Genomic DNA, 18,005 nt, shown 5'->3' with positions numbered 1-18,005 from the left:
TCCTCCTAGAATCACTGCAGCAATAATATTAGCTTTAGGAAACAGGGGAAGTCGTATATATTTTCTTGAACACTTTTTTATTTTTTAAATCAGATTTCTGAACACAGAGAAAAAGCTGCCACAAATACAAAGATGATTGCTGGAATGCTTAAGCCTGAGCTAAAGATAAGTCTAGGAGGTACAAGGTCTCTTCTCAGAAGACTGTTAAACAGTCAGAGTGGAAAACAAGCAGCATCACAGTAACAAAAATCCAAGTCTTATTGGCGCCTGCTGGTGACAATTATCTCATACCCAGATGTGATCCAGAATTCCTATCTTTCTTATCCAGTAATTCCAAGAAGCACATCTACATTTTATCCCATTACTTCTATTAGTATACATATAGCTTTATTTTTTCTATTCTCTGTTTCCATCACTAGGGAATATACAAAATCAGATTTGTATTTTGGAAGTGATTCTACTAATTAACTTGCAGGAATGGAATCTAGAAAGAGAGAACCCAGCATACACCTCCTACGACTCAGTGGTTCAGTGGAGTCTTGGAGCAATGCTCCTTCCACTGATAAAAGACTAGTTGTAATTGTGACAGTCGGTAAGTCATAAAGCATTTTCATAAAACTTAGAAAGATAGAGCAAAATTAACCTGTTCATGGAAGAGCAAAGTTTCCTTTTTCTGTGTGTGCTAACCAGCGCTGAAGAGCTGAATACCAAGACATAAATAATGTAGCATAAGTCAGATTAGCAAATTGCTTTCCATATCTAAAATTATTACACTCATCATAAATCAGTTTGGTGAGTGAGTAATTAACCTATTTGCATCTGGAAACAGTGATGTGGCCTGCAGTTTGTCTTTGTGTCAGCACCCAGGATGTGAAGTGGTGAATGACATTTTGCAGAGCTGGGAAATGTATCTACTATATTACTAGCAACTTTTTGTAGTGCTCCTCAGGAAAACACAAAAAAAAAAGGAGTGAGAGGGCAGCAATGATATAGTATATTCCCTTCTGGCTAAGGAGTCTATGGCTTTCAGACTCAACTGGAGCTATGGATTTCTCTATCTTACAGTAGAGGTGTTATTAAAATTACAAAACTACAAGAACAATCCTCCAAAGGGCTTTGAAATTAACATTTGGATGAAGTTGTGTATGAGAAACTATGTATTTATTTTGTATTCTCTTTTCCAGTCAAATAAATGTTAGCTATATTATTTGTGGTATAACTTCAGCATTGTTCATTTTATGTCATGTCCATTATTGTTTTAGTCTATGTTTAGTTTGGTTAAAAAATAGCTAGATTGCCCATTTTGGATTGGAGAGCTAGAAGTTTTTCCATAAATTTCACTGGGCTTTGGGTTATGCTATGTACATAAATAAGTGTAGTAGGTATGTAGCTAAAAAAAATAGATTATGGACTTGATACCCAGAAAAATTATGTGCTACACAGATTGACTAAATCAGGGGTTGGCAAACTTTTGTCACTCTGGGCCACTGCTTGTGACCCAGTCCTTCTCCCTCCACCTCCCCCCCCACCATGGACCACCCCCTTGACAATCAGCAGATGCTGAGAAGGGAATAGATAGAAAAAGGCAGGGATTAGCACCCTGCAGATGCCTCCCTTGCTGCAACAGAGAGACTAAACTGAACATGGACCCTGGGGGCACCTCCTCTGTTGCTATGGCTGGAGCATGGTGCTGATTCCCTGAACTGTCCTGGGCCGGATCTACTGCATTCACAGATCAGATCCAGCCCTCAGGCCATAGGTTGCCAACCCCTGGACTAAACAACAGAGATAATCACAAAAGGGAATATATAGTTCTAGTTTTGCAGTTCATGAGTGGTGTACTAGAGCTTCAAATTTCAGGTCTGGTTGAGTAAAAATTCCTGGTGGTCAGGAAGTACAGAAGATACACGGTATAAGGGATAAGCTGGGCATGGGCATGGGCATGGGCATGGGCTGGAGATGGGAAGAATGTTCAAGTCATGGGGCAGTAGTTTATAACTCCACATTGATGCTGAGAAGTGTTGCTGCCTATAGACAAATGAAGAAACTATGTTGTAAGTTACACACCCTTGATGACTACCTAATTTATGTAGCCCTTGGACCGATCCAAGGGTGTACAAAGGTAGTTCATAGCACATTAGCTTTTTTCTGCCTACACTTCGAGTCCTGTGTTGCATCACTTAAAGGCACAGAACAGAATCTTGGTCCTTTTTCAAACTATAATTACATTTATGACACACTTGAAATAAAGAGCTGTTTTTACCATTTGAGTAAATTAGACCCATTTTTAAAATCCTGGAAATATATATGAACATTTGTAGCACTATCTTGACCTACTTTCCTTTTATTGGCTTATTTAAAGAAAAAGAGGTAATTATAAAAAATAAAATGGAATAATCCTGAACTTGTGACCAACAAAATGATCTTTTGGGTTTTCCTCCCTCCCTTCCTCCCTTACTTCATACCTCTCTCCCTTTCTACAACTGGATTTACAGGAAACCCATAACTTAATCTTCTGACTTGTGGTAATTTCTACTATGATCCAAGTATTATTTAAACACAGGGTATCACTAATATTATATAATATTAATACATTTTGACTTTAAGAAAACAGTGGAACTTGACTTTGTTGTGCTTGCTTAAATTAGGCATCAGAAAGATTGAAAAGCAAGATAATTCTTATGTTGGTCTTGCTCTTATTATATTTACTGTTCTTGTCATACAAAATGAGAAGTTGGGATTACTGTGGGCCAAATTCCATTCTGCCTATCAGGCACATAAGTGGACTTAGGCATTTATGTGAGATCATGTTTTACTAAAGGTTAGTCCCTGAAAAAAAACTATTAATGCAAAAGGTGGGTGTGTCCTCCTCCTTGCTGCTTTTTTGTGACTCAGTCATAATGGTCAGATGGCAGTGTATTATAAAAGTAGATGCAGTAATGGATTTTCAAGGACTTTGTCTTAGTGGAGTGTAACCAGCAGGGCAGTGCCGGTGTAATGACACTCCAGGAGGCATCCCCTATGGCTTTTGGGGTCTTAATGCTAGCCCAGTGAAGGTGTGATATGGGCCGTGCTTAACTGCAGGGCTGGCAATGATGCAGGTGGCAGAGCCACAAGTGCAGTGGCAACCCCAGGTCACCAGCTTGTGCCAACTGCAGGTTGGCCAGTGCACTGGGGCAGATGTCATAAGTGAGCACTCCGTGCTAGCAGGAGGAGGGCTCCAGGAAGGCGGAAGGCAGGGTTCGGAGCTCAGCAGCATCAAAGCCCTGATAGGGGCAATGTGAAGGGCTAATGGAACCCGCTCACTAGACTGGAGGCTCGGAGGAGTCTTCAGCCCCAGAGGTCCAAACTCTGGAGCGAAGCGAATGAGGCTTAGCCCGGGATAAGCCCCAGGGTTTGCAACTTCATCAGCATGAGTTGCTGAAGCAACGGACATGAGTTACCTGGGAGTGCTTGGGATTGAGAGCACATCGGTTGTTTGTCATAGTTTCATAGTTTCATAGTAGCTAGAGTCGGAAGGGACCTAGGTAGATCATCTAGTCCGACCCCCTGCCTTAGCAGGAAAGAGCACCGGGGTCAGATGACCCCGGCAAGGTGCTCATCTAACTTCCTTTTAAAAATCCCCAGGCTAGGAGCCTGCACCACTTCCCCTGGAAGCTGGTTCCAGGCCCTAGCCACCCTGACTGTGAAGTAGCGCCTCCTAATATCTAATCTAAACTTACCCTCCGCCAGTTTGTGACCGTTATTCCTGGTCACTCCTGGCAGCGCACGGGGGAACAGGGACTCCCCCAATACCTGCTGATCCCCCCTGACCAGTTTGTAGCAGGCCACAAGGTCCCCCCTTAGCCTTCTCTTGTGGAGGCTAAACAGGTTCAGGTCCCGTAGCCTATCCTCATAAGGCCTGCCCTGCTGACCCCTGATCATACGAGTGGCCCTCCTCTGAACTCTTTCCATATTGTCCACGTCCCTCTTGAAGTGTGGCGCCCAGAACTGGACGCAGTACTCCAGCTGCGGCCTGACCAGTGCCGCATAGAGGGGGAGGATCACCTCCCTGGACCTGCTCGAGATGCATCTGTGGATGCATGATAGGGTACGATTGGCCTTCTTGACTGCCTCCCCACACTGCCGGCCCATGTTCATCGTGGAGTCAATGACGACTCCAAGATCCTTTTCCGTCTCCGTGCTGGCAAGAGGAGAGTTCCCCAACCTGTAAGTGTGGTGCCGGTTCTTCCTCCCCATGTGCAACACCTTGCACTTGTCAGTGTTAAACCCCATCCTATTCTCATCCGCCCACCGTTGCAACCTGTCAAGGTCAGCTTGTAGCCTATTGCACCCTTCTAGTGCACCCACATCCCCCCACATCTTAGTGTCATCAGCAAACTTGAACAGGGTGCTTTCTACCCCCTCATCCAAGTCACTGATGAAGATGTTGAACAGTGCAGGCCCGAGGACCGAGCCCTGCGGAACCCCACTGCCCACATCCTTCCAGGTCGAGAAGAACCCATCCACTACCACCCTCTGGGTGCGGCCCTCCAACCAGCTGGCGACCCATTTGACCGTGTGGGCATCGACACCACAGTCTCTCAGCTTTTTGATGAGGACAGGGTGAGAGACAGTGTCGAAAGCCTTCCGGAAGTCCAAAAAGACTACATCCACAGCAACCCCTGCGTCTAATGATTTGGTGACCTGATCGTAAAAGGCCACCAGGTTGGTCTGACAAGACCTGCCACTGATAAACCCATGTTGGTTGCCCCTGAGCATGCATTCCCCCGCAAGGCCCTCCTGGACGTGTGCCAGGATAATTTTTTCAAAGAGCTTCCCCGGGATTGAGGTCAGACTAACTGGCCTGTAATTTCCCGGGTCCTCTTTTTTTCCCTTTTTGAAGATAGGGACCACATTGGCCCTCTTCCAGTCCTCCGGCACCTCGCCAGAGCACCACGAGTGCTCATAGAGCCGTGCCAGGGGTCCCGCAATGACCTCAGCCAGTTCCTGTAGAACCCTAGGGTGAAGATCGTCCGGACCAGCGGACTTGAACACGTCCAGCTTCTCCAGAAGTACCCTAACTAACTCCTCGCTAACCCTTGGCCCAGGCGTGTCTCTCTCGGGGCCCGAGGGGGGCCCAGCAGGGAGGTGGCTGAACTGGTCCCTACTTAGGAAGACAGAGGCAAAGAAATCGTTAAATATGTTAGCTTTGTCATCTGGCGTGATGACTAAGTTGCCCATCGTGTCCTGCAGGGGCCCCACATTACCCGGGACCCTCTTTTTACCCCCTATGTATTTGAAGAAGGACTTCTTATTGTCCTTAATCCGGGAAGCTAGTCCTATCTCCAACTCTGCCTTGGCCCTCCTGACTGCCCCCCTACATCCTCGGGCGACTATAACATAGTCCTTCTTGGCGATGACCCCATCTCTCCATTGGGTATATGCCTCCCTTTTAGCAAGGAGACATTCCCGGATGCTCTTAGTGAGCCATGGGGGTTTATGTGCCCTCCTGCTCCCTTTGACCCTTGTTGGGATTACCTCCCTTTGGGCATGGAGGATCGTCTCCTTAAGGAGCAACCACTCACCTTCGACATCTGATTCCCTTCCCCTCTGGGTCCTCAGCGCTTCCCCAACTATCCTCCTTAGCTTGTTGAAGTCAGCCCTCCTAAAGTCTAGGGCTGTTGCCTTGCTGCAGCCCTTTGCCACCTTACGCTGGATGGTGAATTCCAGCAAGCGATGATCACTGTCTCCCAGGTGGCCCATCACCCGCAGCCCCCTCACCAGGTCCTCACCCGTGGCCAGCACTAGGTCCAACAAGGCGTCTCCCCTGGTGGGACTGTGCACCTCCTGGGTTAGATGGAGGTCCTGCAGTCTGGCTAAGAACCGACGTGAGCGATCAGACTTGGCTGACTGCTCCTCCCAGCAGATGTCTGGGAAGTTTAGGTCCCCCATGATGACCACATCCTTAGCCCTCACTGCCTCTGTAAGCTGACCTAAGAATTCCAGGTCGAGCTCTTCTCCCTGGTTGGGAGGTCTGTAGTAGACTCCCACCGTTAAGTCTCTCTCCCCTGGACTGCCTTTTACTCTAACCCAGAGCACCTCAGAGTGCCCCCCTTCTACCCCCATGCTAATTAACGAGGAAGTATATTCCTCCTTGATGTAGAGTGCTACTCCTCCACCTTTCCTTCCTATCCTGTCCCTCCTGTATAGCCTATAGCCCTTGACACTCACCGCCCAGTCATGCGATGAGTCCCACCACGTTTCTGTGATCCCTACTATGTCAGGGCTGGTGACAGCTAGGAGGAGGGCGAGTTCCTCCTGCTTCTTCCCCATACTTCGAGCATTCGTGTAGAGGCATTTGAGGCCTTCAGCGGTTGTGCCCACTGACCCCCTAGTCTCAGCAATGCCCCGTCCCCTATCGCTTACCTGTTTCTCCGTTATGACCATTGGTCTGGGCTCGCTGGCTGTTGCTGGGCCTGGTATCTCATCGTCTCCTCCGCCCTCATCTTCCCCCTCCCCCGACGAGCCTAGTTTAAAGCCCGCCGAAGGAGGTTCACCAGCCTGGAAGAGAACACACGCTTACCTTTAGGGGAAAGGTGGAGCCCATCCCATCCCAGCATGTCTCTCATCACGATGTGCCGGTCATGGCTGAGGAAGCCAAAGCCCGCCTCGAAGCACCATTCCTGTAGCCTCCAGTTGGTCTCCGCAATGCACATCTCGTGACGTCTGCCGCGTCCGCTCACTGGCAGGATGGAAGAGAAGACCGCCTGTGCGCCCATCTCCCTCAGCACGCCTCCCAGAGCATGGTAGTCCTCCATCAGGCGATCAGGGGCTCTCCTGGCCGCATCGTTAGTACCCACATGGACAAGGACCATGGGGTAATAATCGGAGGGCTGGATGATGGACTGGAGCATCCCCTTCACATCCTGAATCTTCGCTCCGGGGAGGCAGTATACCTCACGTGCTGAGGGATCCTGGCGACAGATGGGGCCCTCCGTACCTCTCAGGATGGAGTCACCAATCACGATGACGCGACGCTTCCTCCTCTTAGGCCTCTTGACTCCCGCCGCCCGCACAGGACATTGTGTGCACAAAGTCTCCTCCCTGGAATCTTCCACTGCTCCCTCCTCCTCCAGGGCTGCCAGGACCTCATATCTGTTCTCCAGATGGACAGGAGGAACTGGTGCCGCAATATGGTTAATAGCTCTGGCGCGGGAGACTGTCTGCCACTCAGCGGTGGAGGGCTCATCCCGGTCTGCCCTCTCCTCTGTTGTATCACCCTGCAGAGAAAGAAAATACCTATCAATTTCCTCCTCTGCCTCACGGATTCCCCTCAGCCTGCTAACCTCCTCCAGGAGCTCCTGCACCCGCTCCTCCAGGGTCCTAAGGCGGATACCTACAGGACAGGTGCAGGAGTCCCCAGTCCCTGCCCCCCCAGACCTTGCCAGGCAGTTCCCGCAGGCCAGGGGGTTGGAGGACGGCAGCCCCCCCGAGGGCTCTGTCTGGGTGGAGGCCTCGGACAAGCCCCGGGAAGGCCGCGCCCCCCGGGCAGGGGCCCTGGCAGAACTCCGTGTCGACACCATCGCAGGAGTTGCTGCCCTTACTAGCAGAGCAGGGGTCAGCCTCTGGGCCCCGCCTGTTCGCCCGCCGGCGCGAACGCCGCCGCAAACGCCGGCGCGCTCCTACAGACCGCGCCTGTTTGCGCGCTCTGTTCGCGCGGCTCGGGAGCGCGGCTCCCTACCGGCTCAGCTAAGAGGGACCCGGGGGGCTTCCCCTCCGGATCCGGCTCAGCTGCGCCGGCCCCTCAGTCCCTCAGCCCCACTTACCTTAGGGGGATCAGCTGCTGCTGGCCCCTCAGCTGCTCCGCTCGCCGCCGCCGCTTCTACTGCTGCACTCTCCTCCGCTCCGGGTCCAGAAAGGAGGCACACGTGTGGGAAGGACACACGTGCGCCTGAGTCCCTCTTCTCCCCGCTGCTCCTGACCTCCAAGTCATTAGAACAGACTTGATCGTTTGAGTTTGGATTCGCTTTAGTTCAAAGTAGACTGGGTTGACCCACCAGTCAGAAGCTTTAAAGACCAATGACTGGTATTGGAGTGAGTTAATGAACTCGGGTCAATGAATTGTTTGGGACTCATGGGAGCTATTTATTCTAAGAGGACTTGACATACTTGATTTCTCTGAGGGGGGTGAATGGATAGCTGCCTCCAGACAGTGCAGAAAGATCTGAAAATGAATTAATTGGGACTTATATGAACCATTTATTTATTGAAGGCTTGAGTTTAATTCTTCCTAGAGGAAATTAATGATACAGTCGCCAGAGGGCATGGAGTGATCTACCTCTGAGCTACCACAGGATCATGTAAATCTTTAGTTGATTTGAAGGGACTCAATTGAAATCTTTAGCCTAAGGGCCTTGCGAACCTTTGCTGAACAAAGTGAGTGTAGTTTTTTACTGACTGCATTGCTATTATGGTACACTTCTGTGCAAATGACCATAGTCTGAACCCTCGTAAGACCTGGTTAGCATATGGATGGGGTGCAAAGAGGAGAAGGAGCCCTAAGAACCAATAGACATTGCTCGTAGGAGTACCCACTGGTGACCAAGGACCCTCCCTCAATCTCACAATATCAAGGTGTGGCAAGCGAGTCAGGGGGTGTGCCCTGAAAATGGGATGTATTATAGGTCAAACTGTCTGGTCCCAAGAGCTGGCACCGTAGAGGCTGGAGTGCATGGGCCTCGCGATAAAGTTGACTTGGGCACCACCACTCACAGACTTGGACAGAATGGAATAGAATCTCAGATGCTCAATATGTGAAATAGAATCTGGCCCCATGTCTGTAAAGATTTGGGAAAATATAGTAGTGTTTATAACCTATATGTACATCCATATCTATTTTCAATGAAATCAAGAAATGTTCAATTCATTTCACACATTTAGTTGATGTACTTAAATATATTAGTAAGACAGTACTTAGTAGCTTTTTGAGGGGAAGCTAGTATTTTCTCATTTCATGTAAAGCTCTCATCCTTTTACTAATGTCTGTAAATACATGAATCCTTCAGGACTAAAAGGAAAGTGGAACTCAGTGTCAGTAAACAGATTGCATTTATTCTTTTATGTTGATAAATGTTTATTCAGTGACAAAAATCAAGCCTTTGGGAATCGTATTATAAAATGGAACACTTAGTTTAAATTACATATGCATGTGAAATGTATCTGTTTTTTCTGGATGTTGTGGGAAAGTAAACTGAAAATGTTCAAAGTGGTAGAAAGTAGATAACTATTCCTGATTTAAATTTTTAAATATAAACAGAATCATATAATAAATTGATTCCTGATTTTGACATTACAAAACATGGAAGTATAGTCGAGGTTGAAAAGTGCAATTTGCTTCTTCGTTGCTGATCTAGCAAATAGATACAGTAGCTAATTATTTAAAAAATGGGGCATATTATAGTCACTGATTTTACACATCATGAAAAAATATATAGAGCAAAGTGAGAACAACCCAGAAATAACCTTCTGATTTATTACTGCCCCTTCTGGCTGATTGCATTTAAAAAAATAGGCTAGTTACACCAAGACTTAGATTTTCAAGGCTGTCTTAGAAACTGACATACCAGTTTCTATTAATTTTGTTCTTGCAAATCACTTTAGCAAGCTTTGAAAAAGCTTAACTTTAGCTTAAACGGCCCATCTTGTTCAATAGCTTAAATGTATACAGAACATTTGCTTTGTTGTTCAGCATTTTTGGTTATAACAAATAGTTTTTAAAAAGTCATTTGAGATTTAGATAATTGTAAGTTTATATACGTGTGTATGTATGCAGTCTATGTAGTTACACTAAGGGTGTGTCTAGATGTGATTTTATACATGCCTAAACTTAATGTGCCTTAGCTTAAGGCTCATAAAGGTGATTTAGGCATATGCTGTCTACACATGGAGGTCTTCAGGCACCTTAATGCTGCTCACTGTAGCTCCCATTCAGGATAGCAAGTGGGCTGGGACTGCATCTGCCCCCAGTGCCAGGTACAGCTTTCCCTGCTGAACCCATCTCTGTCCTGGGCAAGTGCTGGCCTCCATCCTGGACACTGTGGGTAGGAGAGGTGGCATTAGATCCTGGGGGCTCTGTGTGGCTTAGCCCAGGGCAGGCTGGGTTCAACATCGCTTCAGGCTTCACTGTCTCCTTGGACTGCCTGATTCAAGGCCGAACCCTCAGTTGCATTGCACCCAGACTGCCCAATCTGAGCTGTGCAGAGCCCTCAGGAGCTGACACTGTCTCTCCCATCCACAGGCTTCTAAGGGTGCCTGAATCCTAGGTGGGCAGCAAGGCATCCTGCCTCTGCAGGGCTGGATTGCCTGGCCAGCAAACCCACCCCGAAGGAGAGGTGTGGGGGATCTGCTAGCAAAGGCCCTGTGTGCACTGCACTACTCCCTTCCCTTGCAGGGTATCATAGCAGGGCCTTTCACCTGTGCTTTGACAGGAACCCTTATGCCACCTGCCCCCTCTGCCAACTTACCACACGCCAACAGAAACTGCTGCTGCGAGAACCGCTGCTCCAACTGCAGCGTCTGCACTTGCAGAACAGCACCCAACACTTCTTCATCTTGGTGGTGCCCAGGAGCAGTGCAGGGCCCCATGGCCTCAGCTCCAGTCTGCTCAGTCAAATAGTGTTAAGGTGCCTTACTGCGTCTACATGTGGGTTAAGGTGCCTTAACTAATTGCACTTAAGTTTGATATTTGCTTTAAGCAGGTATTAAATTTAGGCATGATTAGTTTAAAATTGCCAATTTTAAGGCACATTAAGGGTGCATATGTATAGACCTGTGCCCTAATGTGCCTTAAAAATGGCTAATTTGCCTTAAATCACCACATGTAGATGCTCCCCAAGTGTATGTGTGTGTGGGGAGGGAATGTAGTTTGTTATATAGTGCATTTAATCAAAAATAAGACAACTGTGATTATAAAATGACCCCCCCCCCAGTAATTAGATTCTATATATGGAAAATTTGGTATAATTTTCCAGGTAAAGAATCTAATTATAGGAGGTTTGTCTTGAATTTGTCCCTCTCCCACTGCTACAGGACGGAAAATATAGCTGGAAGGTTAGGCAGCCCTTTTGCCTGTCTTAGAATGCTACTCTGCCTCCATCTTTTCATGCAGCAGACCGCTGACTTGGGAGGGAGGGAAAGGGAGAGGAAGGGAAAAGGCAGTGTCCTGGATGTCCTATATTTCCAGGATGGGTGACGGGCTACGTCCCCAGTAAAATCAAAAGCCTGCAGCTTGGGATTTCCCTTGGCCATCTGAAGCTGTTGCCAGAAATCCCATCTGTTCTTGAGAAACCTGAAGCTGAGTTCCCACTCTGCCCCTCCTGGCATGTAAATTAGCTAATGCAAATTTACCAGCTTTACCTTCAGTAGGTCCTGCATGATCTGGATTAAGACAGCTTGTCCTTCCATCAGCAGTTTTCCTGGATGAAAATCTCCTGGTTTTGGGGGGATCTCATTCCCCAGCCCCCACTGGGGTTCTGTATCCAAACTGACAAGAACAAATTGAATTTTATTAGTAAATGTTATGAATCATGAACCAAAGAGATCACAGAGCCATAAGGGAAATACAGAGTGCCCAAATGAGGGAATAACATAAGAGGGATGGGGTGAGTAGGGGAATGCAACTAGTTTACATAAAATACAATGTTAGCCAGCTAAGCATTGATGCCTACACAGTCAGATGGATTGCAGATTGGCTCAAGGGTTGTACTCAGAGGGTGGTGGTGGATGGGTCATATTCAACCTGGGGGGAAGTGGGCAGCGGAGTCCCCCAGGGCTCGGTCCTTGGGCCCGCGCTGTTCAATTTCTTCATCAGCGATTTGGACAATGGGGTGAAAAGCAACCTGTTTAAATTCACTGATGATACCAAAATTTGGGGTGAGGTGAGCACGCTAGTAGGGAGGGAAAGATTGCAGCAAGATCTGGATAGGTTACAGGGGTGGCCTAAACATAAACAGGATGCGTTTCAATACTGACAAGTGCAGGGTGCTGCACTTGGGCAGTAGAAACCAGCAGGACACTTATAGAACGGGAAACTCCCTTCTTGAGAGCACGGAGGCAGAAAGGGATCTTAGAGTCATTATTGACTCCAAGATGAACATGGGCCGACAATGCGAGGTCACGGTTGGCAGGGCTAACCGGACCTTGTCGTGCATCCACAGGTGCATCTCAAGTAGAGCCAAGGAGGTGATCCTCCCCCTCTATGCGACGCTGGTCAGGCCACAGCTGGAGTACTGCGTCCGGTTCTGTGCACCCCACTTCAGGAGGGATGTGGACAACGTGGAGAGGGTCCAGAGGAGGGCCACCCGCATGATTGGGGGACAACAAGGCAGACCCTACAATGAAAGACTGCGGGACCTAAACCTGTTCAGCCTTCACAAGAGAAGGCTGAGGGGGGACCTGGTGACTCTCTATAAACTCACTGGGGGGGACCAGAAGGGTTTGGGAAAGACACTGTTTCCCCTAGTGCCCCCTGGCATAACAAGGAATAATGGACACAAGTTATTGGAGAGTAGGTTTAGATTAGACATCCACAAGAACTACTTCACAGTTATGGTGGCTAGGGTCTGGAACCAACTCCCAAGGGAAGTGGTGCTGGCTTCTACCCTGGGGGTCTTTAAGAAGAGGCTTGATGCCTACCTTTTTCTCCCGCCCAGGCGGGGGGTCGGACTTGAAGATCTACAAGGTCCCTTCCGACCTGACTTCTATGATTCTATAGTTCTATGAAGCCCAGTGGTGGGGGAAGGGGAGTTGTGACACTGAGAGAGAAAAAAGATGCACATAAACCAATACAATGCTCTGTAATGGTGAAGGGGATAGGTTGAAAAAGTTTCTCAGTCTATAGAGTCGTATCACAGGGGTCCTCTTTGGCTGGGGTGTACTACTTACATGTAGTGCAAATTTTTGTTGTTGTTGTAAATATATATGTCTATATATACAAGGGGTGATCAAAAAGTTCTAAGACTTAGCCTTTATTTTAAAGAATAGTGTACAAATGTTTTTATGAGCTGTCCCCTTCAAAGTAATCTCCCCCAGATAATATGTACCTGTCTGTTCCTGCCACTTTCGGAAGCAATGTTCCCGCCACTTTCGGAAGCAATGCTGGAAGTCTTCAACTGTGAGTTTTTTGAGTTCTGCTTTCACATTCTTATGGGTGGTTAGAATGTCATCAAATCTCCTTCCTTTCAGCTTCATTTTGATTTTTGGAAACAGAAAAAGAATCACATGGGGCAAGGACAGGTGAATAAAGAGGGTGTGGTATCACAGGAATGTTGTTTTCAGCCAAAAATTCTTGAATGGAGACAGCAGTGTGTGAAGGAGCGTTGTCATGGTGCAGAAACCATCAACCATTTTCACACAGCTCGTGGCAGTTTCTTCGAACTTTATCCCTCAATCAAATCAAAACCTCTTTATAAAAGGCCTGATTGATTGTTTGACCACTCGGTACAAATTCCTGATGAACAGTACCCCGAACATCAAGTCTTAGAACTTTTTGATCAAACCAAGTATATATGTCTATATATATCTACACATATATAAGGTTATATATATCTACACACCTAGTATCACACCACAAAGAAAAAGGGCACCCACACACCCATACAAAGACCTGCACCTGAACGTATTATAATATTCGCATCGCGTGCAACACACACAAAACAAGCAAAGCCTAGTTCCTCAGACCAGGCAACACTTCCCTTCCATCCCCACCCCACTTGTGGGGTCACATACTCAGTTCAAATGTCCTCTCCATCATTGTCGCTGCAGCTTTTGCTGGAGGACCCACTGTTGCTGTTGCTATCGCTGTCCTCGGTTTTGCTTGTCCCTTCCTCTTCTTCGCTGTCATCTCCCCCTTCTCTGGTCAGGGGATGTTGGATAATCCTGTACCACATGTCTCTGTGGAGGTGGCTTTGGCCACGTCCTCTCCATCCACCACTACCAATTTCTGGTAGTAGGTCTGGAGTTAGCTCAGAGCGATTTTCACACAGCCTACTACCTCTACATCCAATTGCTGGTACAACAGGAGGTTCCTGGCCTTCCACAGGGCTCTCCTGACACAGGACACAAACTGATCAAAATGGGGCAACGGGCTCCCCTGGTGTTTGGCGAGGTGCCCATATAGTGCCACTTCTCTGGTTAGCCGGCTGATGCCAGTCACCACTTCACAGAGCTGCTTCACCCTTTTCCATACCTCTTTGGTGCAGGTGCAGAGCCAGAGAAGGTGGTCAATTATCTCAGTGGCTCCATGGCAGTTGGGCCATGGGCAGCTGGGTCTCCCCAACTGCCTCTCTCTATGTCTCCAAGCCCTAACTGGTAGAGCTTGGTAGGCTATGAGCCAGTTCAGGTCCTTGTGATCTTTGTGCAGATCCTTGTGGTCAATGCACTCCCACACCGCTTGGCACGGGTCACCTGGAAGCAGGTCCGTGGGCGACATGGTGTCCCTCAGCTTCACCATCTCCTGGATCTTCTTGTGGTTTCTCATGGTGCTGGGCCTGCGCTCTGCAGGCCATACAAACTGCAGCACTGGTTCAGGGTCTCGTAGAACCATGGTGAGCCCATGATCCACGGTCTATGGTTGGTCGGGGTGAATACCCCCACAGTGTCTCAGGATGTGCCCTGCAAAATACCTCATGAGGCAAACAGTTTTGGATTCTGCATCCATCACCAGCTTGCAGATCAGGTTTGTATACTTGGCCCACAATAATAGGAGGATGTCTGGCATTCCCCTGCCCCCAGACCTCTTCTCCTTGTGCAAGGTCTTCCAGGTGACACTTTGCCATCTGGAGCCCCAAAAGAAAATGCACATGGCCCTCTGGATCCTGTGGGTAACATGCTTAGAAGGGGGGAAGACCAATGCATTGTACAGAAGCACTGGTAAAAATACTGCCTTCACAAGGACAACCCCCCCCCCATGGAGAGGGAGCACATGTGCCACAGCCCCAGTTTCTGCTTTATCTTTGCCTCTGTCTTTTCCCATGCTGTCCTGCTGATCAGCTCAAGGTTGACATCTATCCCGAGGATCCTGACCCCCTCATGGGGGACAGAGATCCCCAAGGACTCCAGGTCTCCAAGCTCACCCATGGCCAGGCAGGTGCTATGGCTCACATTGAGGTTGGCATCTGCTGCCATCTCCTCTACCTGTGTGTGCACCAGGGCTCTCTCTGCTAACCTCCTGTTCCAACACAGGATATTCAAATCATCCATGTAGGCTGGGACCTTGACTTCTCAGTTGCTGCTGCCAGGGATGCGGACTCCGGGATCGACTTGAACAAGGGGGTGAAAAGCACCTTGTTCAGATTCATGAAAGACACTAAAATGTGGGGAGAGGTGGGCACAATAGAAGGGAGGGACAGGCTACAACTAGATCTGGACAGATTACAGGGGTTCAACTTTTTTTCCAGTTCTTCAACTTTTCCCTCGGTCCCTTCTTGTACAGAAGGGTCAGAAGGCCCTGCTCCATCTCTGCTCTCAGTTGGCTTTCCTGCAGGCGCTCTTAAAAGAGTGCCAGCAGGTCTATGTATGACATTAGTCCAAAGCCAAAAGGTTCATGATTTACAAATAGTTCATTGGGCTGGGAGAATAGGATGGGATTCAATACTGACAAGTGCAAGGTACTACACCTAGGGAGAAAGAATACCTATAGGCTGGGGATCTCCCTTCTCATCAGTACACATGCAGAAAAGGATCTTGGAGTTATTATTGATTCCAAGATGAACATGGGCCGCCAATGTGAGGACGCGGTCAGTAAGACTAACTGCACTTTGTCATGCATCCACAGTTGCATCATGAGCAGGTCCAAGGAGGTGATCCTCCCCCTCTATGTGACATTGGTCAGGCTGCAGTTAGAGTACTGCATCCAATTCTGGGCACCATACTTCAGGAGGGATGTGGACAGCATTGAGAAGGTCCAAAGGAGGGCCATTCACATGGTCAGGAGGCAGCAGGGTAGGCCTCATGAGGAGAGGCTACAATACCTGAACCTGTTCAGCCTCCACAAGAGAAGGCTGAGAGGGGATCTAGTGGCCATCTATAAACATACCGGGGGGACCAGCGGGGAACAGGAAAGTCCCTGTTCCCCCGAGCACTATCAGGAGTAACTAGGAATAACGACCACAAGTTGATTGAGAGTAGGTTCAGGCTAGACATCAGGAAGCACAGCTTCACAGGGTGGCTAGGATCTGGAACCAAGGGAAGTGGTGCCACTCCTACCCTGGGGGTCTTCAAAAAGAGGCTAAATAACCACTTAGCCGAGGTCATTTGGCCCCAGCATTCTTTCCTGCCCATGGCAGGGGTCAGACTTAATGATCTGCTTAGGTCCCTTCCAACCCTACCAACTATGAAACTATAAAGCTATGCTCAGCCTTCTCTCCCTCTCCAGCTGGAGCACATCTCTCAGTTACACCAGGGCTTCATGGATCTGTCACCCCGGCACCCTGCACGACTGGTCCTTATGGATGACTGTACCTAGGATGGATTTAAATTGCTTGGCCAAGACTTTGGCCAGCAGCTTATAGTGGAAGATCAGGAGGGTGATTGGCCTCCAGTTCTTCAACTTTTCCCTCGGTCCCTTTTTGTACAGAAGGGTCAGAAGGCCCTGCTCCATCTCTGCTCTCAGTTGGCTTTCCTCCAGGCGCTCTTGAAAGAGTGCCAGCAGGTCTATGTATGACATTAGTCCAAAGCCAAAAGGTTCATGATTTACAAATAGTTCATTGGGCTGGGGCCCAGCAGAGTCAACCGCATTTCAAGCTATGGTAACCTAACAGCTCAGCACTGCTCAGTATGTATGTAACCTGCAAGTGCCCCCCACAAAGGATCCAAGTTTTAATTAGCCCTCCCTCATGATTGGAATCAGGTGTTCTTATCATGAGTCCTGGGATCCTCCAAAGTTTTATATACAGGGCAACCTGGTCTGTCTTCACCTCATGGAGGGCAGGGCCACATTAATCATAAGTGACAGGCTGGTAGAAGTGGCAACAGGGGGATTCCGGGTGAAATGTTTGGGTCCCAATTTGGTGATGTTAGCCAGACATTTAAGGCTAGTGAAGACACAGGAATCACGGGAAACGAAAAAGAATGGCACAGCTCAGCTGTGGGAGTGAAGAGGAATTTGAAATGTTTTCAATGTTATGACTCACCATGACTTGAAAAAAGAGTAGGTGCTGAGGGGGATTGCACTCAATGGGTACTATTATATAGTTTATTTATATGGGTTACACTAATCTGTTCTTATGGTAAGTTTCCATGCTGATGGATGTGGCAGCTGCAGTCATGTCCGGGAGGGCCCTTTGCAGGCCAGCAGTCCCCCTGCTAGTGTTCAGGTGAAGCAGCTGTCTCCCCTTCCTGCATGATCCCTACAGTAAAAAAACCCCCAAAAAGTAAGTTTCCATGCCCAATATGGAACATGCATTTTATAGACCTGCTCAGTGTTGGCCACAAAATTAATGAACTTCATAGTAGGTTTCCATTATTGAGCATATGCAGCAGTTCAAAGATAGACAGTGTATTTTAATGAGGTTTCCTTGTATGTATATGTAAGGTAGGGGTTTTCTTCCTCATGCTGAATGGGGAAGAAACCTGTCTTATATTTGAGTAAATACGGTATATCATTTATCTGATAAACGTATGTGACTTTATTATTTGTATATAGATATTGGTCAAATATCTACTTTTATGCCTGATAGATGTAATCCAAAATTTACAAATATTCATTAAATATATATTAATTTTCCAAATAGCTGTGGCTGATTTTCTGAACTGTGTGTTTTGTTTTATAAGGTGAGCTCTTGGGTTACATGGCTGATCCTGACTGCAGGTTCTATGGAGGAGAAACGAGAAGTCTTCTCATATTTAGTACATGTGGCACAATGCTGCTGGAACATGGGCAACTACAATGCTGTAATGGAGTTCTTGGCAGGGCTCAGGTACTGGTAACTTGGGTTTTTTTGTTTGTTATTTTACATGAGAAAATT

General features: G+C 47.9%; 2 protein-coding genes across 3 annotated transcripts in view; one reads left to right on the top strand and one right to left on the bottom strand.

Moving 5' to 3' along the window:
- The window catches only part of PLCE1 (phospholipase C epsilon 1), a 343,905-nt gene that overhangs the window by 245,875 nt on the left and 80,025 nt on the right, over nucleotides 1–18,005 (top strand). For both annotated transcript variants that reach the window (XM_090058651.1, XM_090058650.1), the window contains one exon: nucleotides 17,812–17,957. In XM_090058651.1, coding sequence (XP_089914777.1) covers nucleotides 17,812–17,957 — 146 coding nt within the window. The remainder of the gene's footprint in view (nucleotides 1–17,811; nucleotides 17,958–18,005) is intronic.
- On the bottom strand, nucleotides 6,510–14,584 carry LOC149859925 (uncharacterized). Its single transcript, XM_090057882.1, has 4 exons — nucleotides 14,348–14,584; nucleotides 10,506–10,641; nucleotides 7,809–8,008; nucleotides 6,510–7,262 (listed from the first exon to the last, which is right to left on the bottom strand). The coding sequence occupies exons 1-4, from the start codon at nucleotides 14,582–14,584 to the stop codon at nucleotides 6,510–6,512; spliced, it is 1,326 nt and encodes a 441-aa protein (XP_089914008.1).

Source organism: Crocodylus siamensis, chromosome 7 (genome assembly GCF_052110815.1).
Source record: "Crocodylus siamensis isolate JL-2025a chromosome 7, ASM5211081v1, whole genome shotgun sequence".
NCBI classification, from domain to species: domain Eukaryota; kingdom Metazoa; phylum Chordata; order Crocodylia; family Crocodylidae; genus Crocodylus; species Crocodylus siamensis.
The sequence above is the reverse complement of the archived record's forward strand: the minus strand, read 5'-3'. Positions and strand labels throughout refer to the sequence as shown.

What these genes read in the sequence shown, in the direction of transcription:
- LOC149859925 (XM_090057882.1), bottom strand. Translation starts at nt 14,584, where the DNA reads ATGGTTCTACGAGACCCTGAACCAGTGCTGCAGTTTGTATGGCCTGCA. An exon ending in TAGCCTACCAAGCTCTACCA is followed by an intron (nt 10,642 to 14,347) that starts GTTAGGGCTTGG and finishes TTGACTGAGCAG; the next exon opens with ACTGGAGCTGAGGCCATGGG. An exon ending in CAGCAGCTGATCCCCCTAAG is followed by an intron (nt 7,263 to 7,808) that starts GTAAGTGGGGCT and finishes CTTTCTCTGCAG; the next exon opens with GGTGATACAACAGAGGAGAG.